At 33.5% G+C, this 25659-nt stretch overlaps 1 protein-coding gene across 2 annotated transcripts; it reads right to left on the bottom strand.

Annotated features, from left to right (window-relative positions):
- Window positions 1–24636, bottom strand: LOC136986317 (FAD-dependent oxidoreductase domain-containing protein 1). 2 transcript variants are annotated; one of them, XM_067283813.1, is made up of 9 exons: window positions 24252–24636; window positions 17900–18029; window positions 13169–13268; window positions 11142–11236; window positions 10894–11057; window positions 888–1033; window positions 668–803; window positions 494–598; window positions 1–427 (listed from the first exon to the last, which is right to left on the bottom strand). In XM_067283813.1, the coding sequence occupies exons 1-9, from the start codon at window positions 24540–24542 to the stop codon at window positions 173–175; spliced, it is 1422 nt and encodes a 473-aa protein (XP_067139914.1). In that variant the 5' UTR covers window positions 24543–24636; the 3' UTR covers window positions 1–172. The 2 variants fall into 2 exon arrangements, with proteins under 2 accessions (XP_067139914.1, XP_067139915.1); XM_067283814.1 differs by having other exon boundaries at window positions 24236–24369.
- Window positions 24637–25659: the final 1023 nt, after the last annotated feature.

The raw sequence follows: 25659 nt of genomic DNA, 5'->3' as shown, positions 1-25659 counted from the left end.
TTATTATTTAAAAGTGAATTAAATTTCATTTGACAAAAATGCTATTTATTTATAATTATTTTACATTATATACAAACTAATGTGTAAAATTTGTACAATTAGAATTATGAATTAAAAACATATAATTAATTTTAAAATAGATATGCATGATTATAAATTACATTTTAACAAATCAAACACAATGATTTTCTATTAGTGGAATGCCTTCTATAATTCTTTGAAATCCAAAATTTCTGAGATTAATAGATGTATATTCTCTGTCTAAAATGAGTTCCATAACGGCTTTGCCTACGGCCGGTGCCATCTGAATACCGTGACCGCTAAATCCGGTAGCAAAAATGACATTACCATAATATGGATGGCAACCGACGATACCATTTTCATCAAAATAATTATAATCATAATAACCGGCCCATGCAGATTTGACCTATAAAGTATATATATTAGAAATTTCAGTTTTCATAAATATAATTTATGCTCTGATAATACTTACCTTCAAAGCTTCAAAAGCAGGAACACGATTAGCTATTAATGGCCACACGCACCTATCAAAATATTGATGATCTACATCTAAATTGTTGTTATCTGGTTCTTCTGACTGAATATAAATTAATTAGTGTGAATATTCATACAGAGCAGAATTACTATTTAAAATTTATTTACATACTTCAGAGGGTGATTTTCCTGCTAAATAATATCCACCTAGCCCTTCTCTAGTAGCATATGCTCCAGAGGAATCTATTAACATTGGAAAGTCAAGGGTTGGACCATCTGGACAATGGTAAAAATACACATATCTTTTCCTATTAAAGTATCGTCCCATTAAAATGTAAAATTTTTTCATCATTTAACATATTACTAATTTATTATTTAATGCATTAGTTTACCTTGGTTGAACAGGTAATGGAAACTGTAAGATTCCTTTACCTGTTCCAATTCCTAGCATTTTTGCTATTTCCCCAGAACTTGGTCCAGCTGCAATGACTAAAATAGAAAATTCAACCTCTCTGATTTCTCCATCATCAGTTTTCACCTAAAAGTAAATCATTTAACAATTTAATCACATTCATTTTATTTACAAAATATCTAAGTTTAATTCTAATAAATAACAAAGCCCAAAATTTAATAAATTACATCAATTTTAAATATATTCATGTGTTAAATCACTGCTTATAATCAGTGGATTATGGACTAGCGTACCATAATACTTTATTCATAAAAAGACTATTATGGTACGCTATTAGCCTATTATAGTAAGCACAAGCCTATTATAGTACGCTTAGTGCGCACGTCCCCATTTGCCACTGACCAACACAAGCTGAGAAAGGGGATTCCTTCACATATACATAGTCCATAAATTTAGATGGTGGAGGTATCAGCCTTCTGCTCTGGAGGATCCAAGATCAAATCTGGGCACAAAACTCCAGGATATTTTCATGGATGGATATGTCAGGCTCTATCCTTTATTATCCAGCAGCTCCCACTGTGGGTTTGGAGGATGAAATAAACACTAACCAAAATAAAATATTGTCTGCATCATACTGTGAGAAACAAAACTTATGTTAAGACCATACTAGTTGAAAAGGTTTCAAGTATTAGCAGTGAAATGCTCAGCAAAAAGTTTAGATATTCTCAACTCCTAATAAACTGGTCAAACACTTGTTGAAAGGAATTTCATATCCACTTCATAGCAGTTGGTATGCCAATGTGAACCTAGATTTAGCCTTTTTAAACATTTATAATAAATAAATTCTTTAATATATTTAATTTCTGACTTATTATTCTAGAATTTATCAGTAAAAAATCTGTCCATTTATTCACTGATATTGTTTTTTACCTAAAATGTATCACATTCCAATATAATAAATATAAAAATTTACTATTTTAAACTAAAAAGTATATAAACTTTAAAGTTGTAACAACACCTTATTGAAATGTCTTAAAAACTGTTAGTATAGTAGACTGTCATATTTTAAAAAAAATTAAATAAATCATTATTATAATATTTTCGAAAATAAGGATGGAATCAATGGGCTGGACGTTAAATGTGTAATGCTCAAGCGCAATAAGCAATGAAACAGAACAGAAGAAAACTTTCAAAATGCAAACATCATGCCATGTGATGTCATGTAGTGTTTTTCTTTTTTTAATAATCTGAAATTTCTTGCAAATATATTCAAAATTTCAAATAAATTATAGGAGTAAACTTACTTTATAATTGTCTACTATATGTTATGTATATATTATGTTCTAATTTGTAATGAAAGCAAAGCTACTTTCTTTTGCAAGTGCAGATTAATCAACATTGGCTTCATTCTTATTCTAGGAAAGACTATAATCTCCAAAAGTCTGGGTCTTATTAATATTGATGCATTTCAAGAAATTAATAATATATATAAACAAATGAAAATAATACTTTTTTCTGATGTCAATATTTAATAGCAAGTAAAAATATATAACATATCTCCATCTATATTGAACCTTTGGTGTTTTGGCATATACTAATTATACAAAAATAATAAATAGTAACTTCTAATCTGACAAATTTTCTTCTTCAGTGAACTTATGGGCACAATCTAACAATGAACCATGCATACTATTACTACGTAGGGGAGTCTAATATGGTTTGTTGTGTTTGCGCTCTTAAAAATTTGGATATTTGTGCGGAAAATTGATTTCTACACTGTGAATTATGTTGAATTTTCTGTCGGGAAGTATATGATGACAAGATACTGTCAAGTAGGATGACTTTTTTTTCTAATAACTTATAAATTCTGATCGAAACGCACCTTTATCGCTTAACCGGGATTTTCGCTGCTGGATAACCGGATTTAGTGTTGGCACTAAATGTGGATCGTAATTGTAAATATCATCCCCAAAATTCGCCGAGTTTGGACCATTTTTAACCGAGATATCGCTGCTTATTGGGGCTACTTCCGGTCGGCCATGGAACGCGGTTTTCTCGCTCCCTGTTAAATATTTTTAAATCATACTTGAGTATTTCTCTCTACACCCTTTATGCACCCTCCCTGTAAATTTTCATTAATTTCCACCCATTAGAATTTGAATTATGGCCGTTCTTAAATTGTGTTCTATTTCAACATCTCTGCTGAACTTGGTCGTCATGGCAACGGTCATTGACCTTCTCTTCGCCCATAAATCATTAAACGGCATATATTAGCTTTAGTTTTTAATTAACATTATACATATTATATATCTTTGGAATCGGGAGGACCCAAGGATTCCATTTAGCTGGATTACAATAATATTGGATAATTATATAACCCGTTAATTATAATTAATTGATTATTTTTAGGCGCCTGGAGTATTATATTCACACGTACGCATTTTAAATAGTTGAAAGGCCTATTTCTTTTTTTTTTAAAGTATATTACTGGTTTACATGGAAACTATGGAATCTGCCAGAGATACATTCCGTGCAAATGCTAAAGAGATTTTAAATAAAATAAAGGCATATGCTACTGCCAACCCAAATGGGACATTCCATGTGACAAAGCACATGAATTTCATACTTGATCAATTTAATACAATAATTGATTCTGCTGAAACTGCCTTTGACACTCTGTGCCATTCAGCGCATTTGAATGCATCTATACTTGGAAAAACGGATATGCAAGACCCTACAATAAGCATTGGGGCTGGTGATTCTGATAACACACAATGTGCTATTCTGAACAGAATTGACAGGGCACAACATGCTATCCAGGACAGGCTGGACAAAATGGAAGGGAATCTTATTCGAATTGCCTCCGATGGAAATCCAGCTGAAATGCATAGGGATATTTCGAAAACACTTAGTGAAATTGGAAATAAATTGAACACAACCATAAACGGACATAATGCAGTGATGAAAAAGTTAACAGAGATGGAGGTTAGGGTAAATACCAGAATTGATGATGGGATCACTCGGATAGCAAGTGACTCGCACATTGACATTGTCCAAGGGGTCACGGACAAGGTTTCAACAAGCTTGGAACATTTACTGACTGCTGGGCCAATGACGGAAATTGTTAACAATCAAAGAAATATACTGAACACAATTGACAAACTGGGCATGCATGCTCACAACACTCCACCTAAAACATATAGTGAAGCACTCCTGACAGGGCTACATAACACTACTAATAAACGCCGTAAAGATAATGGCGCGAACACTGAAGTTCTGCTCTTATACAGCACTGATGAGGAAAGAAGCTGTAACAAACTGCGCCAAACTCTTTATGAAAGAGTTAAACCTGTCCAACTCGGAATAGGAATTGACAAAATCAGAAACATCAGTGGTGGAGGTGTTGCTATCGAGATGAGTAACTCAGAGGAAGTTCATAAGCTAGAGCAGTGCATACGTAAGGAAGTTCCTGAACTATTGCTTAGAAAACCCAAAAAGAGACTCCCACATCTCGCAATCTTTTCCGTCCCTGCTCAGATTACCCGGGAGGAGCTACTTACATTTTTGTACCGGCAAAATGACTACATAAGTGACAATTACAGTATTGAGGAATTTCATGCGTCCTGCACTATTAAGTTTCAAATGGGCAGGAAAAATAAGCACTTTTACAACTGGGTCATACAGGTTGCGCCCGGCCTGCGGAAACTTCTCTTAAGCATGGAAAAGGTCTCGTTGCAATGGTCTAAATGCAAAGTAGCGGACTTTTGTCCCGTATTGCAATGCTTCCGGTGCTGTCGATTTGGACACTCCACGAGATCGTGTAGCCAGGAGATATCTACTTGTAGCCATTGTTCGGGTCAGCATACCTTTAAGGAGTGCAGTCACATAGATAAACTTGCAATTTGTTGCAACTGTAAACATGAAGGATATACATCTACAGCGCACAATGCAAGAGATAACCAATGCCCTGTATTTCTAAGGATTAAGACCAATTTGATTAAGAGAACTGACTATGGCACATAACATTCACGAAATAAGTATTCTGCAATATAACACGGACGAAGAATAGCTGCAACCTCCTTGTTAGCCTCTGTCGTTAATGATCATGACTTTGTTCTTCTTCAAGAACCATATTGTATCAAATTTAAACTAGCCTGTCTTCCCTCCTCATGTGTAATGCTGACTGGTACTGAGGAATACCCTTGGGCTGCCTCTGTTGCCCCACACACAGACCTTTCAATGCTACACCACAGTAATATCAGTAACGAACACGTCTGTTGTACTGAAATTCTTGTTGATGGACACCGGTATATTATTATAAATATATACTGCCCAAATGATAGTGATCTTGACGAATATTTACATAATCTACAGAATATTATGGACGTTTTCTCTAATGTTTTCTTCATATTGGCAGGGGATGTTAACGCACACTCTCCATGTTGGGGTGGTGACCGACTTGATCCTCGTGGGAGATGTTGGGAGGAATTTTTTGCCCGGAATGACATACAAATAATTAACGATCCGTCCTCCCCTCCTACATTTGTGTCCAGCCGCGGGGAAAGCTGGGTTGACATCACTGCATGCTCATTGGGATGTCTCTCGTTTGTGGGCGATTGGAGGATTCTGGACGATTCTCTGGATGATCATGCTATGATCTCGTTTAAGATCAAACACCATAATGCAACTAACTTACGGCAACCCCGCCTCAAATACAACTTAAAAAGAGCAGATTGGGACGGTTTGAAAACACATCTAGATTTACATCTTCAGCTGGGTGATCATACTGACACTGAGATGACTAGACAACAACTGGATAACTCTATTAGGGTTATCGAAGAGGCCTGCAGGAAATTTATCCCTAAATATAGGAATAACAAAACTTCTGTTCCATGGTGGAATAGCGATCTGACATCTTTGAGAGCTACTAATGTTCGGTTAAGGAAAAATTTTCAGAATTGTCATACAGAGCCACTCCGCACTAATCTAAAGAAACAATTTGTAGATCATCTTCAGAAATATAAATTGGCAATAAAACAGGCTAAGCTACGCTCTTGGGACGAGTTTTGTGCTGCAGCAAATTCCAATCCATGGGGATTTATTACACGCTATTGCACTAATAAATTAAAACATCGACAAATCTTACATTCGACACATGCTGGTCAAAATTTTACCGAGGCTGCCAACAAAAAGATGGACACCTTCTGCATCCCGGATCCCGAGTCGCAGGACACTGACAATCAACGGGAAACTAGGGCAAATATTCACAATGAAATACATACACCAAATACTCCTCAGTTTACAACGGAGGAAATTGCCTCGGCTTTTGCTAATCTTAACATCAGGAAAGCAGCAGGACATGATGATATCTCGCCGGAACTGGCTAAATACTTATGGCTAATTATACCACAAAAACTGACAGACATTTATAATAAATGTCTCGATCAAGGTATATTCCCTGACTCTTGGAAACACGCGCGCATTGTGCCTGTACCTAAACCTGCAACTACAGACGAATGCCGGCCAATTTCACTTTTACCGGTACTTGGTAAAATATTAGAACGATTAATAGCCAACAGACTACATTGGCACCTCGAGACCAATCAATACTTACATAGCTGTCAGTTTGGGTTCCGACCACAACGCTCGGCCCCAGCTGCTATTGAGAGTGTAATCAAATGTATTAACTCATTACTTGAAGATAACCGATACGTTTTAGCAATTAGCCTTGATATTGCCAAGGCCTTTGACAGCGCTTGGTGGCCGTCGATACTGAATAGCCTAAGGAGCCGACAATGCCCTAGAAACTTATATCGTTTATTAACTGACTACTTAGATCACAGATACGCAGATCTTTGTTGCGGGGCACACACCATTCACAGGAAAGTCGAACGTGGATGCCCGCAAGGGTCGGTATGCGGCCCAATCTTATGGAATGTAGTGTTTGATAACTTTCTGAGACAAGACTTTGGACAACATCATATTATTGCTTATGCGGATGACGCGCTTGTTTTGTATGGGGGACGCTCAAGATCTGCACTTGAACAAAATGGCAATCATATCTTACAAAACATTTTACTCTGGGGGAAAGAGTATAAACTCAGTTTTAACGCCAAGAAAACTAAATGCATAATTTTCAATAAGCCACGACACCAGCACCTATATAGGAGGGTTCCGACTATAAAAATGGGCGGAAACACTGTGAAGGTTGAAAAAACCATCAGATACCTTGGGGTAATACTAGAACACCGACTGCTCTGGCAGGAACATGTGTCATATCTCAATGAACGCACTGGCAGAATCTTCAATACCTTCGCTAGCATGGCGAAAAGAAGATGGGGCTTAGCCTCAGAGGCAGTCAGTACTATATATAAACAGATTTTCATACCTATCGTCACCTACGCATGTGGTAGCTGGGGTCACGACATTCACAAGGTACACATTTACAAAAAACTTATTGCTGCTCAACGGAGAGCTCTTATTCAAATTACTAAAGCGTATCGCACTTCACCGAATGCCTCCATTCAGGTCTTGGCTAGAACACCTCCGATCACGAATGTGGTAGAATATTATACAAAACTTTGGTACATCAGATGGGGACGGAATATTAACATCAACGACCAAATCGTATATGCAGCAGATTTTGAAAGACCCGTTCTGTTCTCTCGCTCTAGTCACCCTGCTATGATAAACAACATCCAATTTGATTCTAACGATAATATGGATATTGAAATATTTACTGATGGATCTAAGTCAGAAGCATTGGTAGGATGCAGCTTCGTGGCTTTCCGTGAAGGCACGGAAATTGAACATCAACAATTCAGACTAGGTGAGAGTTGCTCTAGCTTTCAGGCTGAGCTATATGCAATACGCATGGCTGCATCCTGGTGTAGAGATCATTTTTCGCAGCAAAAAATTAACATTATAACTGACTGTGCCTCTGCTATAGCTTCTCTTAAGACAAGAAGCTTTCATCCACTTGTGAATGAAATCCAAAATATCATGAATTCTTCGACCTGCCAATACTTCATAAATTGGATTAGAAGTCATCAGGGTCATTTTGGTAATGAGCGGGCTGATAATCTTGCACGTCTGGCTTCGACTAACACTGATCTTCCAATTGCGTACAAAAACATTAGCATACAAACAATCAAATCTAGATTATGGATGGAAGTGATCGACAAGTGGCAATTAAAATGGGAGGATAATAATTCAATTACCAATCATTTTATTCCTGATATTCCAAAATTTCTCGCTATTAAATGGTATTACCCAAATCACAATCTGACACAAATGTTAACTAACCATGGTAGATTTTTTACATACCAATCTCGATTTATGGGCACCACCACTACCATGTGCACTATTTGCGAGTGCCTGGATGGAAGCAAACACTACATTCTACAATGCCCCATGCTTGAGCCTGAGAGATTTGTGCTTAAAACTCTCGCTGCAGCGCATAACCTTGTTTGGCCACCCCCTAACTTGGAAAGTTTATTTATCTTTAAAGACACATACGACGCATTTATCCGGCTTGTCAACATGTACTTCAAAAGAACTACTGTCCCAGCCTACATCAGCAGATAACTCAGAATACAAGCAAGAAGAAGAAGAAATTTTGGCTTCGCACCTCGTCTGTACCGATCATCTTTGCAACTCTACAAGGCAACATCAAGGGACCGTGCTGGCTTGTCTGCACATTAGTGCTGATTCCAACTTCAATACCGCCTCATTGACAGCACTGCAGATTGGTTTGAGTGAACAAGATACACGCTTTAGTTTGTTCACGGACTGTACAGATTTCTTGTACAAAGAACAACTTGGACTGCACAGATTGACATGTGCTGACTCACTCATACAGGAACTCTTCAGACTCCGACAGATGATGATCCATCATTATGCAACTTTAGAACTGTTCAGATCTACGTGAACACAGAACCTACTACTCAATTTGGACGGCGCAGTTGCACACTGGCTGTTCTTTTCTGCTTTACAACCTTCCACAGAATTCTACCTGTGCCGACCCATCTTTACTGAAGAGTGGTGGACTGTACAGCTTAACTTGTACAAAAAGTTGATCACTTGTTACATTTAGGTGTTATTTTAAGTTTTGTTATTTAAATTCAGGTTACTATATTATATATATATGTGTTATTATTTGCTGTTAATATTTTATTTGATGATAGTTAATATGTTTGTTGTTACTTATACATGATATTTATTTATATTTTATTTCTTTATGTTATGATGTTCGATGTCATGAATGTGCTGTTGCTCTAAATGTCTATATAATGCCGAATTGTTAATGTCTTTATTATTGATGTATTTTATGTATTTTATAATATTTAAACCTATTAATACCACTATAGATAATTCTTGTTCTTCAGAAAACTGCTTAATGTATCTCATGTTCTCACCCGGTTTTGTACTTAATGGCACCGGGCATGTACCTTATAAATATTCATCAACAAATAAATAATAATAATAATAATAATGAACCATGCATGACAAGATTGTGACTACAAGCTTCTCATTGGTATTTCATTCATCTTTGTTTACATAAACTGTCTCAGATCTCAGCACTGAACAACGGTCAGTCCAAGTCCTCAGCCTGACCCAGAAAGGTTAGTCATAAAAACTTGTATAGTTGCATACCAATTTCTCTCTCTTAATCTTTTGTTTTTGTGTTACAGGCACCTGAAGTAAACATAGTAGTCTAAGCAGTGAAATATAGAAGCAGAAGAATCCAGAAGAAGAGAGTTAAGCCTAATGAACATTCACATAGAATGTTCAAATATGGGGGAGGACGCCCCTTCAAATAAATACAGCCAATAAAGGGGAGACTGGGAAAGTTGGGAGACAGTGTTGAAGATGAACCTTGTCCTGGTTGTTCTGTTGAAGTCACAAGCCAAGATAAAATGGGCAAAGTCTACAATATCATTAAGCAGGACCAATGAGTTACCATCCAAAAAATAGCAGAGAAGCTGGACTTGTTGCCTGCAACAGTTAAATGGATCACACATGAACACTTGAAAATGACAAAGGTATCAGCATGTGGGAATTAAGATCAGACATGGATGTTTCCACATGTAGTCGTTGTACTGTATATTTATCCTTTTATTTAGTTTTATTTTTTAATCCTAAAAATATATTGCTTATTTTATTTCTATTTAAGTAGACAAGCCGTTCTAATGATTGAACCTATTATTGAAATTTTAAAAAATAATTCTAGAAAAACACTGTTTTATTCTGTATAATGGTGGAATTAATGGAAACTAATATTCCAAAAAATGTTTAATTTGTAAATAAAAACAATAAGTTGTTAATAATTACAATTGTTTTCAAAATTTTTCTGTTACAAATCTTTTTTGCAACTTACTTAATAAGTAATATCTAAGAAAAAATGTTAATAAAATCTATATATTTACAAGATATATTTTTTAATTTAGTAAAGTTTAGGTAGTTTCATAATAGTCAGGGCAGGTCTAACTTTCTAGAGGTCTTAAAATTCAATTATTTTCGGGCCTTTCTGTAACATTTTTAAACAATAAATTTTTAAAAAGTTAATATTTTTATCCCTTGTAGCTTTTCTCTAAATACTGTAGCGATTTAGCCAAAAGAAGTCATACTGATCTCTCCTTGTTTAAAAAATTCTCTGAAAAACCAATTATAAATTAGATTGCAATCAGATGTGTTTTATGAGTTTCATATTTTGAAAATCTTAAGTGGCCATATTGCAATTATTTTGTAACTAAGAAATTTCTAAATTGGTATTGTTTTACACTTCTATGTTGCATTATGTCTTGTGGCCTCTAGACATTGGGGCCACAGGGTCCAACCCTATTAGCTCTTATATAGAGCCATTACTAATCATAGTAGATGTGAAAATTTTAGGATAAAAAGACAAAATAATGGAAATAATGTATTCTATAGATAAAAGTTAAATTAAAATTTTGTCTATTTGTTAACAAAGAGACTATACTTACTAATAAATAATTAACAGTTACCAATGGTTCTTCCCCTTCATGATAGTTTTTAAATTTAAATCCAACTACTTCACCATTAACAAATGCAGTTCCATTTGCTATAGCTTTTTTCTGAAATGCACTCAAAAGTGAATGAGGATCAAACCTTCCCTCATTTTCTAAACCTAAGAAAATAAACAGGTTTTTGTCATTAATTAATTTATTATTACTCCTAAGGTATTTTCAGATAATCTTCATTCTTTACTCACCAAGTGATCCTATTGCTATTCCATCAGTATTTAACCAAGGAAAATTTTCTTTTAACTGTTTTGCTGTTAATAATTCAACTTTTGCTCCTAAATCTCTATGATAATGTACAAAAATAAATTAATATGAAAGCCTACAAGTCTAAATTAGTATTAAAAATTCTGCATATCTGAATCTAAGAATTTAAATAATTTTTTTAAAATATTTCTTCACATATACATAGTCCAGAAATTTAGATGTAAACTTGAAAATTCTTTACTGGATTACACTCCTATGGAATGCATTGGAATATTTTTTGTTCCTCTTTCAGCCACATTTTTAATCTACCTACATTAAATTCTAATTTACTGTAAAATATGTCACAACAAATATATGTATAATTAATTTATTTATTATATATTTGTCAACATGGACATTAATCATTAACAAAACAATTATACTGGTGTTAAGCATTTACACAAGAATGAGGAAATGTTTTTAGAGAAAACAGACTCTTTATTAAGCTACCTGTAATAAATAAATATATGTATAAACTTGTACAGTATTTCAAGTGAGTATGCTCTTGCATTTTATAAATTGTGGACAACAATGTATTAATACAATTCTTTCTAATCAACTAAGATCTATTATTTTGCAACTATTCCAATGCATATACAGGTACTCCTCACTTTACAACCGAGTTCCGTTCCGACGACTATGTCGTTAAGCGAATTGGTTGATAAGCGAGGAACTTGAGCCAGGAATATAGGATCATTGTAAAATTATACAAATTATGCAACAAACTTCAAATTTATTCATAAAAAGACTATTATGGTACACTATTAGCCTATTATAGTAAGCACAAGCCTATTATAGTACACTTAGTGCACGTGTCACCATTTGCCACTGACCGACACTCAAGCTGAGAAAGGGAATTCCCCAAATTGCTGGTCGAAACTCGATTGATCATAAGTGTGAGTGGTCATTAAGCAGATAGGTCGTAAAGTGAGGAGTACCTGTATAAATTTAAGTTGTTGTAACTTTATATACTGCATTTCCTCAATTCTGAGACACAATATGACTTGAAACCATATTTTAAAGTGTTTTTACAAAGAAAAAAACTTTTAAATAATAAATTTTATTGTTTTGTGAAGAAAAAGTTAAAAAAACAATAGAAATGCCATAAAACATAATGTTTGGCAGTTCTATTCCTATTCTCTTGTGCATATACAATACTATTTGTTTTAATATTGCATCATAATTCCATCCTTTTAAATATTAAAAGATCGTTTAATTTAAACATTTGCAATAGCAGGGCTCACTTAAACTGATGTGACAAATACAAGGTTACATGTAAAACCAGCATCACTCACCAATTGAGTAGACCAATTGACTGTATTCTCCATGTAGAAAAAAGAGAGACAAATGAGACAATACAATTAAAGAAAAAACACTGAGAATTTTATTCACAAAACATTATGGCAACTTGTTTAAGATGATTTAGTTGTGTGTTGTTATATCCTGTAGTATAGCAAAAACAATTATTATTAGTGCTTAATGCACTATGCGATCACCTTAAATGATTAGTTTTCAATGGTGAATTTAAGATGCCACAGGATCTGAAACATACCTCTACTTCAGACAAGTAAAAATGAGCAAAAATTGCATCTCAGAATCAAGGAAATATTCCATATAGAAATCTTACATTTATTTGAAACTTTATTATAAAACATCAGTGTATTAAATTGAAAAAACTCATAGTAATATTGTATGTGCCCAAGCCCTGCCATAAGTCTGTAATAGTCAAGATTTAGAATTTTAAAGTATGTTCCCGAGTTTGTTGGTGTAACAGTGATTTTCTTTTGCAGTTGTACTCAGCACTTAGTTCACATTAAACATTTCATACTGCAATTTGTGTGAAGTTTTCTTAATTATAGCACATTAAAGGTAGACAAACAAATATCTTAAAAAATTAAGACAATTTAGTATACACACATGCATACATATAATTAAAAATGAATAAATTGAATAAATAATATTTGTAATTTACTTCTGTAATCTGTTATTTTCTTTTATTTGTTCAACTCTATCTTCAGTTGCCAGAAAGAGATAGCTGTTTGGTTGATACTGAATTTCAGGTGGATCTTCACCTAAAAATATATAGCATCATATTTAATTATAAAATATTTAAATTTAATAAAAACAATTTGAAAATTTCAAGGTTAAATTTTATTAATAGTTTTTCTGTTGCTTTATGAAGTAATTGTTTTTTCTCTTGTAATTTCACAATTAAAATAATTATTACAGACTGTAAAATTACTTTAATTCTTGTAAATATTAGTACAGTAAGACACCATTTAACACGGGGGTTGCATTCCTAGACGACAAAGTGCTAAACAAAACAGTGTTAAACGAGATCATTTTAACATAGAGTAAACAGGGAAAGGAAAACACGTAACCAAAAATAAACAAATTTTACTTTAATTTTAAGTTATTTTTATATTCATTTGTATAATAATATATGTTAAATAACACAAACATATGCAGACAGAAATGTAAAGTTCATTTTTTGTGACAAAGGTCCTGACTTTTCTGAAATTCTTTTTTGTTTTTTTTTTGCGATAAAGTCGTGAAGTTTCATTTGTTCTTTTTTTCTTTCCTTAAGCAAATGTTGGTAGTAGAAGATCACATCCAAAGCGCCTCGTTTTGATGTTGCATCCCTTTCAAAATCTGGATCATTTACTACAATTTGATCAATGATTTTGGTTATCGTTACCAAACTTTTACTAAGGAAATCTGTAGCAAGTTCTTTGGGTTCTTCATTTTCAGAATCACTATTTTCCAATTCTACACAAATTCCTTGTTCTGCCAATTTTTGAAAGTCGTCATTGGTAAGACTCTCACCAGAATCCTGCAGTAACTCCTCAATATCCTGCTCGTCTATATCTCCTAGTCATGCTGTATTGTTAAGTTGACAATTTGGGGTGCATATACTTTTGGAATCAAACTGATCCAAGATCATTTTGATCATTCAAATCATGTATACAAAGGAACTACTGCTATCCGAACAATCTCTATTTGTGTATACAAATGCCATCTAGGATCAACTGGATCGCGATCAAACTAATCCGAGCCGAGGGTAGGATCGTTTGGATCGGATAAAAGAGATTAAAAATGGTGGCTTTCATGGTTGAAGTTAAGCTTACAGTAAATAACAAAGAAACACATTTAATTGTTAACAAGGAAACTTATTTAAAACTTACAAATGGCAAGTAAAAACATCATTATTGAAATATCCAATAAACTGAGATGAAGAAATAGGTATTTAGAGACAATTTTGCGAGGTTGTACAGCAAGAATGTATGACGTGCACTTTCATCTTTTCTGCAAGTTTTATTTTTTAATTTTGTGAAATTGTTATTTAAATTTTATTTTGTGGAAAACGATTTTATTCACAGAGTAATACGATTTAAAAATTTGTATGAATGAGCACAAACAATTTTGTCAAATAAACAATAATTCATAACAGCGTATGTCTTTTAGTACTAACTACAGTTTTAATATCGAGAGATAAAATGTATTATTTTAATTTAATTAATTGACCCTTGTTAGTTGACATATACAGAGTTTCAAAGATACTATTCATATAATATTTTTAAAACACGGTATATGTTAACTAACAAGGAAAGACTATTATTAACTAACAAATGTTTGCTGCCATCTTCAATCCTACTTGTATACTTTCTCCATGACAGAAGCTATCTGTATCACGTGACAAGGACTGATCCGATTTTACAGATCGATCCATACAAAACGAAAAGTATATGCACCCTTGGTTAACCTAACGATACAGCAATAGGCTCTCCTCGTTCAGAATTCTTGGATACCTTCAGCTGTAACTTCTTCCACACTTCGTTCATGCATTTATCAGTTAATTCTTGCCAAGCAAAGCTGATATTTCCTATGGCATCTATGTTGTTATATTTTTTTCAAAATTTCACCAAACAAACAGATTTAAAGAAAGTACACCTTTTTGCCACCTTTTGCTGACTGGTTCGTGTTCGTAAATAATCGAATATATATGAATCAATGAGATGCCATGATAATTTAAATCAGCGTAAATTTTGAGCTTTTTTAAGGCTTTGAGCAGACCACGTTATATCGAATTAGCGTTAAGTGGGGTCTTGCTGTAGTAATGAATGCTATTTAATTTCTCAAATATTTCCAGTAGTCTTTATTTGAACTTGTGAGGAATATGACCACATCATTCCTTGTTTTCCACCAATCATAAAAACTTGCAAGGTTTTTTAGAAAAATTCTATTTCATCTACTATTTACTTTACATGTTTCAGCCATCCATCTGTACAGCCCACCTCAAACTATAGTAGATAAAATGTGTGCAAACATTAATACAAAATGTTTCGTTCTAACCAAGGCTGAAATATATAATGGTGAATAGTAAATGAAATAGATCATTCGTGATCCATTGGGTCACTTACTACTTAAAATTTATAAAGAACAGATACTGTATGTCAGGGTGGAATTGAGTAGACACGATTCCCACTTTTTTTTCTGGACTGGCAACGGTTGCCATTACAAGAAGAGGGTTGAGGGAGTGACTGTTGGAATTTGGATGGATAAACACCGGTTGGTCATTCGACCCGCCATCGACGAGTGTAGAGGGTAAAGGTTGAGGCGGAGAAAAGGGGGTTGACTCTCAGAATGTGAAAAAGAACAGACAGACGGGGTTCAGGAAATTCGCCCAGGAATGTTATGCTATCCGGACAGTTCGTTAGCAGCAGAAAAGATTCATCGAATTTGGCTTGGACAGAAGTCAATGCATCAAAGCTTGAATCGAGACGGAACCCAGGGCTCTGTTTGTTCGGCATCAGAAGATACCTACCAGCTACAAACCATCTAAATCATCGCAAGGTGTCTTTCTGACAAACCCGATCAGCGGTTACTTCTAATTGAGCTTTCAAAACTTTATCAAATGTCGTTGGCGCACCAGGCTGGTCGCCAATTGTGTACACATCTTATGTTTTAAACTTGACTCTGTAACAGATAATGGTAGTGTTTTATGAATGTGTAATACCTCTGCATATTTTGTTTTATAGCTTTCCCTTTGATATAAACCTTGTATCATCTTGGACTTGAACCTCGGATCCAAGGAATAAGGTGAGAGCTGATGCCGTAACCCATAGCATGGAGAGCCTTTTTTGAAATATAAGCCAAACTGACACTATATGAATTCATATCATGTGCACATGGGAGGTAATGCTTATAGTCAGTTATTATAGTATGTTCTTATATTTTTATTAATTTTTTTTATATATATTTTACACATGTATCTTTATATTTTCATTTATTCATAACTTCAAAGGTCCATCATCATGTGAAATATTTATTCTACAATGTTTTAAAAGTTTTTGTTATATTTGAATGCAACCAACATTTGATTTATATTGTAAGCAGAGCTTAAACAACCTTTGTAGATCCAGAATGAAACCTTAATTTAAAAAATAATATATACTGACTAATGTTTTTCATCAATACTGATCTTCATCAGGTCATTTATGTTTTATAAATGGAATTCTATCCATTTATAGGACATAAATGATCTGATGAAGATCAGTGTTGATCAAAAACATCCGACAGTATATATCTTTTTGCAAGAGCCCAACAATTATGAGGGGTTTCCTTTTACCACCAGAGTAGAGTTCCAGCTTGTGGCCAAGAAGATAGATGTACTAGCATGTAGTGGAAAAAATGGTGAAATCACAGAAATAGATAAGTTTGGAAATGAAATTAGATGCTTTCAAAGATACTGATAGTGAAATGAAATAAACAGAAGTTGCAAGAAAGTATGGCTTTGCTCAGTCAACCATAGTAATGTTTTTAAAGAAATGGAAGGAGATTGAGTGCAGTGTAGAGGAAACTTGGATCCTTCTCAGAAACAATGAATTCACTGTATCATATAACAGTCAGTCTACATGATAAATGTACAGAGAAGTATTTTACACCTTTTATTGTATTCTTTTAATAATCTGAAACCGTTCTTTAAACTTTGTTGCTTCAAACACAATGAAGTGTTATAAATTAAAACACTTCATTCTGTTTGAAGCAACCTTTTATTGTAGTAAATTTTACTTGTTCATTTTAGTGTTTTTGTGTGTTAATTTTTCTATTTGCTAATTTTTTATAGCAAGTTTTAACTTTTATGTTTTATAGTTTTATTAATTTTATCCCCTTGTTTTAAAAAATTAACCAGCTGTCACTAATAAATATATCATTTCACTTTCATCAGATATGTATAAGGACTGAAGAGATGAATAGCATTAAATGCATTTCCTTTCATATAATAAAGTCTTCATAGCAATTCTGTGCTTATTAATACTTCCAAAGATCATGATTTTAGTTTGGGTATGTTACACTCTGCTGGGGGGTGCCAGCATACATTTTCCATCATTTACCACTGTCTAATGTTTTGATCATTCAGTGTAATTATTGCTGAATTATATTAAATTCTCTGATTCAAATATTGATAACTCAATCAATTACTGACTTTCATTCAATTTGTAATAGTAAAAGTTCCTTTGATATTTGTGTATCACAATCAACTTATTGTGCAGTAGAGAAAAGAAATGTTGTTTTCTTAATTTACAAGTTATTATATTTTGTCAATATCATTAATCTTACAGATTATTTCTGTGAAAAACAGATATACAATGTACAGAGGTTATATTTTTATAATAAATATTTAAATTTTTATAAAACATACCTGGTAGACTAAGATTTGATTTTACATTTCGTAGAAATTCTGCAGAGGCCATTGATAATTCAATATTTTCAGGTAAAGAAAACTGTTGACGAATTCCTCCAACTGATAATGTGGTACAAGACTGACAAAACTAAAAATAAAAATTTTATATGCTAATTAACCATTGATTAGAAAGTTTCTTAAAATTTTTCTTAACAGTGTATTGATTAGATACTAAGGCAATAAACTGTAATAATATAAACTGATACAAATTTTTAAATACAGCAGAGCATCGTTTATCCGAATCAATTGGGGACTGGGGATGTTCAGATAACTGATTTTTTGGATAACCGATTATGTACAAAACAATATATTAACCTATCCGATGTTGAAATTTTTACTCCGCTGCATGTCGTTTTGTGTTAAATTTTCGTCGATTTTAAGCCCAACGAAAATTTTTACAATAATAATCGAGGCTATTGTATCGTTAAAAATTATTTCTTTATTTAGTACAAACAAAATAAATATATTGAAAACTATAAAAACAAAAAAATTATACTTTAGAAGTTAATCAAAAACATTCGATTCAGCATGACACAGTCCGACTGGAAAGGTTTCGGTTAACCGACGTTTCAGTTGACCAGCTTTCAGATAAACGACGCTCTACTGTAAAACTATAGCTTTTTGTATTTTTCAATAATCAAATTAAAATAAAAAAGATGTAATTTAAATAACTTCAGAATTGACTATAATTACTGAAACAAACTTTATAATCTTTAAGCAACACATGTTCAAAACTTAAGGATAGATGATATTTGTACTTGATTAGAGAACTGTAGATGAATGCAGACAAGTATTGCAAGAACTGTATTACTTGACATTTAACACAGGGTAATATACAGTAGTTTGAAAGATTTTACAAATCAAAGCAATAAAAGCAAGTCTTTGGGGAAAAAAAGATACAGTAGTTTGACATAGGTGAAGTGCTCACCAATTGCTGTCTGGCAATTGGTAAGCACTTTTGGTAAGCTGTCAGTATGGAATATGTCCATCTTGAAATATGATGCAGCACTCAATATTATAGCAGACTTGTCACCAAGTGATTTTTTCTAGCTATCTCTGCTAACAATTGTGTTCTTCCTTAAATTTTGTACATGTATGTATCATAAATAATGCAAACAACTATTATTCTGAATTTAATGTTCTTTGGTTTTTGTGTTCTTTTAACTTTAACATCACAACACTTATAATGTTACACACAGTGTGAGTGTGTGTGTTAATGATAATTAATACAGGTAACCCCCGTATAACACGGGAGTTACTTCCAAAAAATTGCCATGTTATGCGAATCCATCTTATATGAAACAAAGAACTAGTGCGAAAAGGGGGGGTTAGGTTCCAAAAATTAAAAAAACATGCTGTTAAATCCTTCTTTAAATCGGATTTACGATTCACAAAAGGCCGATGCAGGCATCGGGGCATAGAAAATTACAAATAAAAATAATAATATACTGAATATTATACTGTAAAAATATAAAATATATATAAATAATGTAATGTATCACTGTATGCCAAAAATGCCCCTAGTGGCCATTTTTGGCATACAGTGATAGAATCTAGTTTTTCAGCTTTATATAGTAGAGTTTTTTATGGGTAAAATACTTATTTAAGTAAATATTTTACCAGAGATTATTCATCCTGTATGATGATCTCAGCACGAAAATCATCAACTGGTAACAGTTTTTAATACATTTCATGTTGTATGAGGGTTATACCTAATTCCCGAACCGTGTTAGAGTGAATCTGTGCTATACAGGGGTTACCTGTATATATATTGGAAAGTCATGTGCAAATATTTATCATTCAATTACCTTTTAAATATCAGGTCAGTCCATAAGTTCATGCATATTTTTATCTTCAAAAAAAGCAGCAAAAAATTTTAATTAAATTTTATTTCAATCTATAATGTATTCACCATTATTTTGTACAATTTCTTGCCATCTTGATGGTAGCTTTTTAATCCCGTCTTCGTAAAATGATTTCGGTTTTGAATCAAAATATTCAGAAATAGACTTTTTTACATTGTTCTCATCCTCAAAAGTTTTCCCTTTTAAAAAATTCTGCAAACTGCAAAAAAGATGATAATCACTGGGAGCAATATCTGGCAATATGGTGGATGAGGTAAAATTTCCCAGTTGTAGCTTTCAAGTTTCTGTACAGTTATTTTTGCAGCGTGTGGTCTGGCATTGTTGTGCTGCAAGAGAACCTACTTTCTGTTCACTAACAATGGTTGATTTTTTTCAATTTTTCATTTAAACACTCTAATTGCTCACAATACATTTGAGCTGTAATTGTTTGATTAGGTTCTAACAGCTCAAAGTGAATTACACCTGACATATCCCACCAAACAGACAAAAGAATTTTTTTTGGATGCAACCCACCTTTTGCAGTCACTTTTGGCTGCTTGTCGCAATCCATCCATTGTCTTTTTCTCGTCACATTATTACAGAGGATCCATTTTTCATCTCCAGTAACCAGCCTACCAAGAAAAAGTTCTAAAGCAATGCGGGATAAAAGAGACATGCAAATGTTTACACGTTGTTGTCGGTTAGCTATAGACAGTTCATGTGGTATCCATTTTCCTAGCTTTGAAACTTTTCCGATTTGTTGTAGGTGTCTATGAACAGTTCCATGGGATGAATTTAAACATTCCACAATTTCATCAACTGTTAAAGATGGTTCTGCTTAAACCAGTGCAGAGAGAGCATCATCATCATCAAAGTCAACGGGTCTTCCAGTACGAGCCTTATCCTCCACACTAAAATCACTGTTTCAAAATCTTTCAAACCACTTCTGTGCAGTCCTTGCACTAATTACAATTTGATTATGTACAGTATTTATTTTTTTGGCTGCATTTGTAGCATTCTCACCGCTTAAAAATAAAAAGTATAAAACATGTCTTTTATATTCATCGGTTATTTCCATTTTAACCAAAATAAACAATTGAAATGTTCACAATTCTGAACAGTATTATATGAATGAGATACAATTTAACACTTCAGTGTAAAAATTATCACATTAGACTGACATTTTTAACAGCAAAACAAGATTTTTTTCAGGTCACAAAAATGCACATGGACTTATGGACTGACCTGATATATTGTTTTAATCTTATTAATGTTATCTTCTGATAAGATTAAAATGAATTGTAATAGAGAAAACAAAGTTATATAACATAAAAATCGGTGTTTAAGAATATTTTTTATATAATAATAATATTGTTTTTAATATTTCAAATTTTTAGACTGAATCAATGAAAAAAACCAATATGATCATAAGATAATATTAATGAATGAAAACAATATAAAGGTAAATATTTGCATATGACTTTGCAATATATACCAACAAAATTCTCTGATTCAAATATTCAATTTGTAATAGTAAAAGTTCCTACAGTTACAGTTTATTTATAAAAAATATATATTTGCTACTATTTTTATTCAGCATCATTAATATTAACATCAATATTATTTTTTTTTCTTTTCTTTTGAAGACACAATGTAGTGACGTAAACTTAAACACTGGGCGAATTTTTCATCCTTTTTATTTGGTTGGTGTCGGTATTTGTTGTCTTGATATTGGGCCATGTTCTTCTCTTAGGTGATGATATTCGCCGTTTCGATAATAATAATTTAGTTCTATCTTGAGGAAACCGTGTTTTGTATTCCTCACGGTTTCCTCAAGATAGAACTAAATTATTATTATCGAAACGGCGAATATCATCACCTAAGAGAAGAACATGGCCCAATATCAAGACAACAAATACCGACACCAACCAAATAAAAAGGATGAAAAATTCGCCCAGTGTTTAAGTTTACGTCACTACATTGTGTCTTCGAAAGAAAAGAAAAGAAAATACAAAACACGGTTTCCTCAAGATAGATCAATATTATTATTTGAATCTGTTTTGTCTGAAATTTATGCTGTTTTCTACAAATAAAAAACATTAGAATCTAATTATAAGTGCTGGTGTTGAAAGTTATTGAAAAATTTTCTCATGTATGTTTAAATATAAATTAATTAGAAATATTATCTGATCTATAACAATGAGTCTGGAAACTCATTGTAGATTAAACAATATTTCTAATTAAGTTGTTTTAACATTTAAATGTGAAGAACAAATGAAAAGATACATAAAGAATTGTTTAAATCAATAAATATTTTGTAGCTGTCATCAAGTTTAGAAAAAACTTGATTGATATGGATTGGTATTTTTTACTTCTAAAGATTAAAATGTAATATTTGTTTAAAATTCAGGTTAAATTCAGTCTCTAAGCAAATGTTTATATTTGAAAAAAAAGCACTCATTCAGGTACCACTAAAACAATACTTGAGATTTATAAGTTTCTCATTAATACATTTAATTAATAACTCTAAATTTTGGAAATTTTATTAAAAAAGCTATGGAAAAAAAAAACAGTTCATTAAATCAATGCTATTTATGTAACTCCAATATATTTGTTTCATCTATACTAATATATAAAGAGGTAACTAAGTTTGGTTGTAACAGGTAATCTCCGAAACTACTCATTCGATTTCAAAAATTCTTTCACCAATATTTAGAATGGACCTTCAGGGTGGACATAGGCTATATATTATTCCGTTAAACATTCATATAAATTAAAAGATAACATCTAGGATTAAGGCTTTTATGTCCAACAGATGGCGCTAACTCCGACAACCTAAGTTTGCTTTTCTGTAAGGCATTATGTTTTTCTGTGAGGTTGAACTAAAGCAGATCATTTTCTATCTATATAAATAAAAATGTAATGTTCGTTTGTTCCTACCGATTCCTTTGAAATTTTGGCACAACGTTGCATTCGAATACGCACGTGTTTTAAATAATATACGTGTCGAAGTTCCCTCCACTGGGGCGAGATGGACAGGATTAAGGCTTACCGTGAAGAACTCTGCTTCTATTATACTATTTTAGATGCGGTTTTTTGCATTTTTGATTGCGTTTTAATAGGGTATGTCAAGAAAATGTATACTAAGAAGGGATTTTTTGAAATTTTCCCCACGGGGGAAGTGTTATACATTTATAATAGATACATTTTTAGCCACAACAACGCGTGGCCGGGTCTGCTAGTATTTAATAAAACAATATTTATTTAATTACCTTCAGCAAAGTTAGGTTATAAAGTAGTGCTAAAATTATCAATGAAAAAGATCATGTTAAATTAGTTTTAATTTAGATAAAACAGTGTTTTTACTAAACTATACTGTATATACGCCTACAGGTATCTCATAAATTTGAAAGTATAGATGTTACGTCAATCTGTTTATTTTTTATTGTAAAAGCGTGGTGCTGCATAAGGAGGAATTTTGCTGCACAAGTAATTTTTATGGTGGGAATCTACAGTCAGTGAAAAGTTTTTGAAGTTTAACAGCTGCATCCAAACTTTCCACCAATCATTGGTGACTTTTCCTGACTGCTTGTTCCTATCATCCAGATAACTCAAATTATTTTCGGGGGATACTATAGATTACCATCTATGGAATTTTGTGACTTTGAGTATATTTCTGAACTGAGGGGACCGAGATGAGTTCAACGATACCCTACTTTTGGACTGGAGATGAAAAATAAGAAAGTTATCATACTTTCTTCAGGCAATTGCATGATGATCGGAAGTTGCGTTGCTCTTTCCTCTAAGCCTATCACATGTTTAACAGGCAGTCCAGCAAGTCAGCTATATATACCTTCAACAGAGGCAGATGTTGATCCACGAGCATACTGATTGTCTGCAGTTAGAGTTAAGTCCTTTTCGTACATCCTCGTGCTCCTCGACCTCAGGGACTATGGCCTCACAGCCACCGACACACTCGCAGTCGACTAGTACTACGTGCTGCTATCACGGCTTGTCCAACAAACCTAACCTATCCCTCAAAGAGATGACTGTCACCGCTAGGCGGTGGAAAAATCTGAAATGGCGTGGAATGCACTGTGAAAGGCAAGAAATCGTAAATATTATAACTTTCTTATTTTTGGTCTCCAGTCCAAAAGTAGGGTATCGTTGAACTCATCTCGATCCCCTCAGTTCAAATATATACTCAAAGTCCCGAAATTCCACAGGTGGTAATCTATAGTACAGTCTTATTTCCTCCTTACTCAACATCGTATCTGTAAAAAAATAAACAAACATCAACATAATTCTATGGGACTTATAGATCACTTTGTATATTTCGGCTAAGAAGCGTGATAAAATATAGTAGTATTTAATTCGTTAAATGTGGATGAGTAACTATAACATTGATAAAAATATAAAATTCATAAATTAAACAATAACAATACTTAACAACTCATGATCCGTACTGTTGGGTCTTTCTCGATCACCATTACACTGAAGCTGTCAGGAGCTCTCTCCTTTAACCAGTAGGCTATAGACGATCCATATATTCCTCCTCCTATTATGACAATATCAGAAGCCTTTGGGATACGAGCTTTCTTATAACTGAAAACATTCTGTCCTTCAAAGTAGAATGGCGAATCTTTATTCTGGCTACTATATCTTAATTTCTGATGCCACGAAATAAAATACTTTTGCGTACACGTAATTCGAACATTACGTACAACAGAAAACAACTTGCTCATCTTAAAACTCATTTTACACTGTCATTATCTACACTATACAGACGAAATTATCAGAACCACGTTATCAAGGAAGCAGCCATTTTAATAAAAAAATACTCACTAGAGGCGCTGTCATCATCGTTTTTCACTAAAGTTAAATACAGAATTTTAAATGATATCGTTTGTCCTTTTTTTTTTTTTTTTTAACTCTTTCCGCCCTGTGGGCACTAAGAGGGCCTCTTTTAGTAGGCCCATTATGGGTTCGGCCAGGCCCACAATGGGGCAACCGGGTGGTGAGGGACGGGGCCCGACATATCCGAACGGACCACCCCCGAAAAATTCCTGGGGATTATTCGACCCGTTCGGATTCGATCCCGGGTCCCCCAGAGCGGTAGGCTGCCACCTGTGTAATTGTACAGATCATAATTTTTATGTTTTATTCGACTATAAAATTAATTTTTATATATTTAAAAAATCTTAGAGTGGTCATTTTTTTACCAATCGCCATATTTTACCTCTACAGTACTTTTCTTTTTAACTCTTTCCGCCCTGTGGGCACTAAGAGGGCTTCTTTTAGTAGGCCCATTATGGGTTCGGCCAGACCCACAATGGGGCGACCGGGTGGTGAGGGACGGGGCCCGACATATCCGAACGGACCACCCCCCGAAAAATTCCTGGGGATTATTCGACCCGTTCGGATTCGATCCCGGGTCCCCCAGAGCGGTAGGCTGCCACCTTTACCGCTCGGCCATCCGGCCGTCACCTCTACAGTACTGTACATACGTATATTGTAAGTTCGATTTGCATATAAAATTTTAATTGTAATTACTTCCTCCCCTAAATTTTTACAGTTTTGAACTCAGGAAATCTTGAATTATCGAGAAATGCAAAAAAGTAAAAAAAAATTTTTCTGTATGTATGGAGTGTGTGGACACGATTTTGTTCACCCCTTTCAAAGCTTATTAACTCCTGTGTTTTTTGTCGAAAATTTCTGAAATTTTGCAGGGAGGTTTGTATATTAGTGCGATTGATGATATTAAATTTTGGTGGTTAAAAGTCGAGGGAAGGGAGAGATAGAAGTGATCGTGTGTCATATCTCGAGTAGGGTCGGATTTAATATTTTACTTGTTATTAGAATTTACGCTTTTTT

This window comes from Centruroides vittatus, unplaced genomic scaffold, assembly GCF_030686945.1.
Source record: "Centruroides vittatus isolate TY-2023 unplaced genomic scaffold, ASM3068694v2 scaffold_1015, whole genome shotgun sequence".
Taxonomy (NCBI): Eukaryota; Metazoa; Arthropoda; class Arachnida; order Scorpiones; family Buthidae; genus Centruroides; species Centruroides vittatus.
This window is presented reverse-complemented; position numbering and strand designations above follow the sequence as displayed.

Coding starts and splice junctions, on each gene's coding strand:
- LOC136986317 (XM_067283813.1), bottom strand. CDS start 24,542: ATGAGTTTTAAGATGAGCAAGTTGTTTTCTGTTGTACGTAATGTTCGA. Junction 18,030..24,251: donor TGATCGAGAAAGACCCAACA/GTACGGATCATG, acceptor TTTTATTTTTAG/TTTTGTCAGTCTTGTACCAC. Junction 1,034..10,893: donor TAACTGTTAATTATTTATTA/GTAAGTATAGTC, acceptor ATTTACTTTTAG/GTGAAAACTGATGATGGAGA.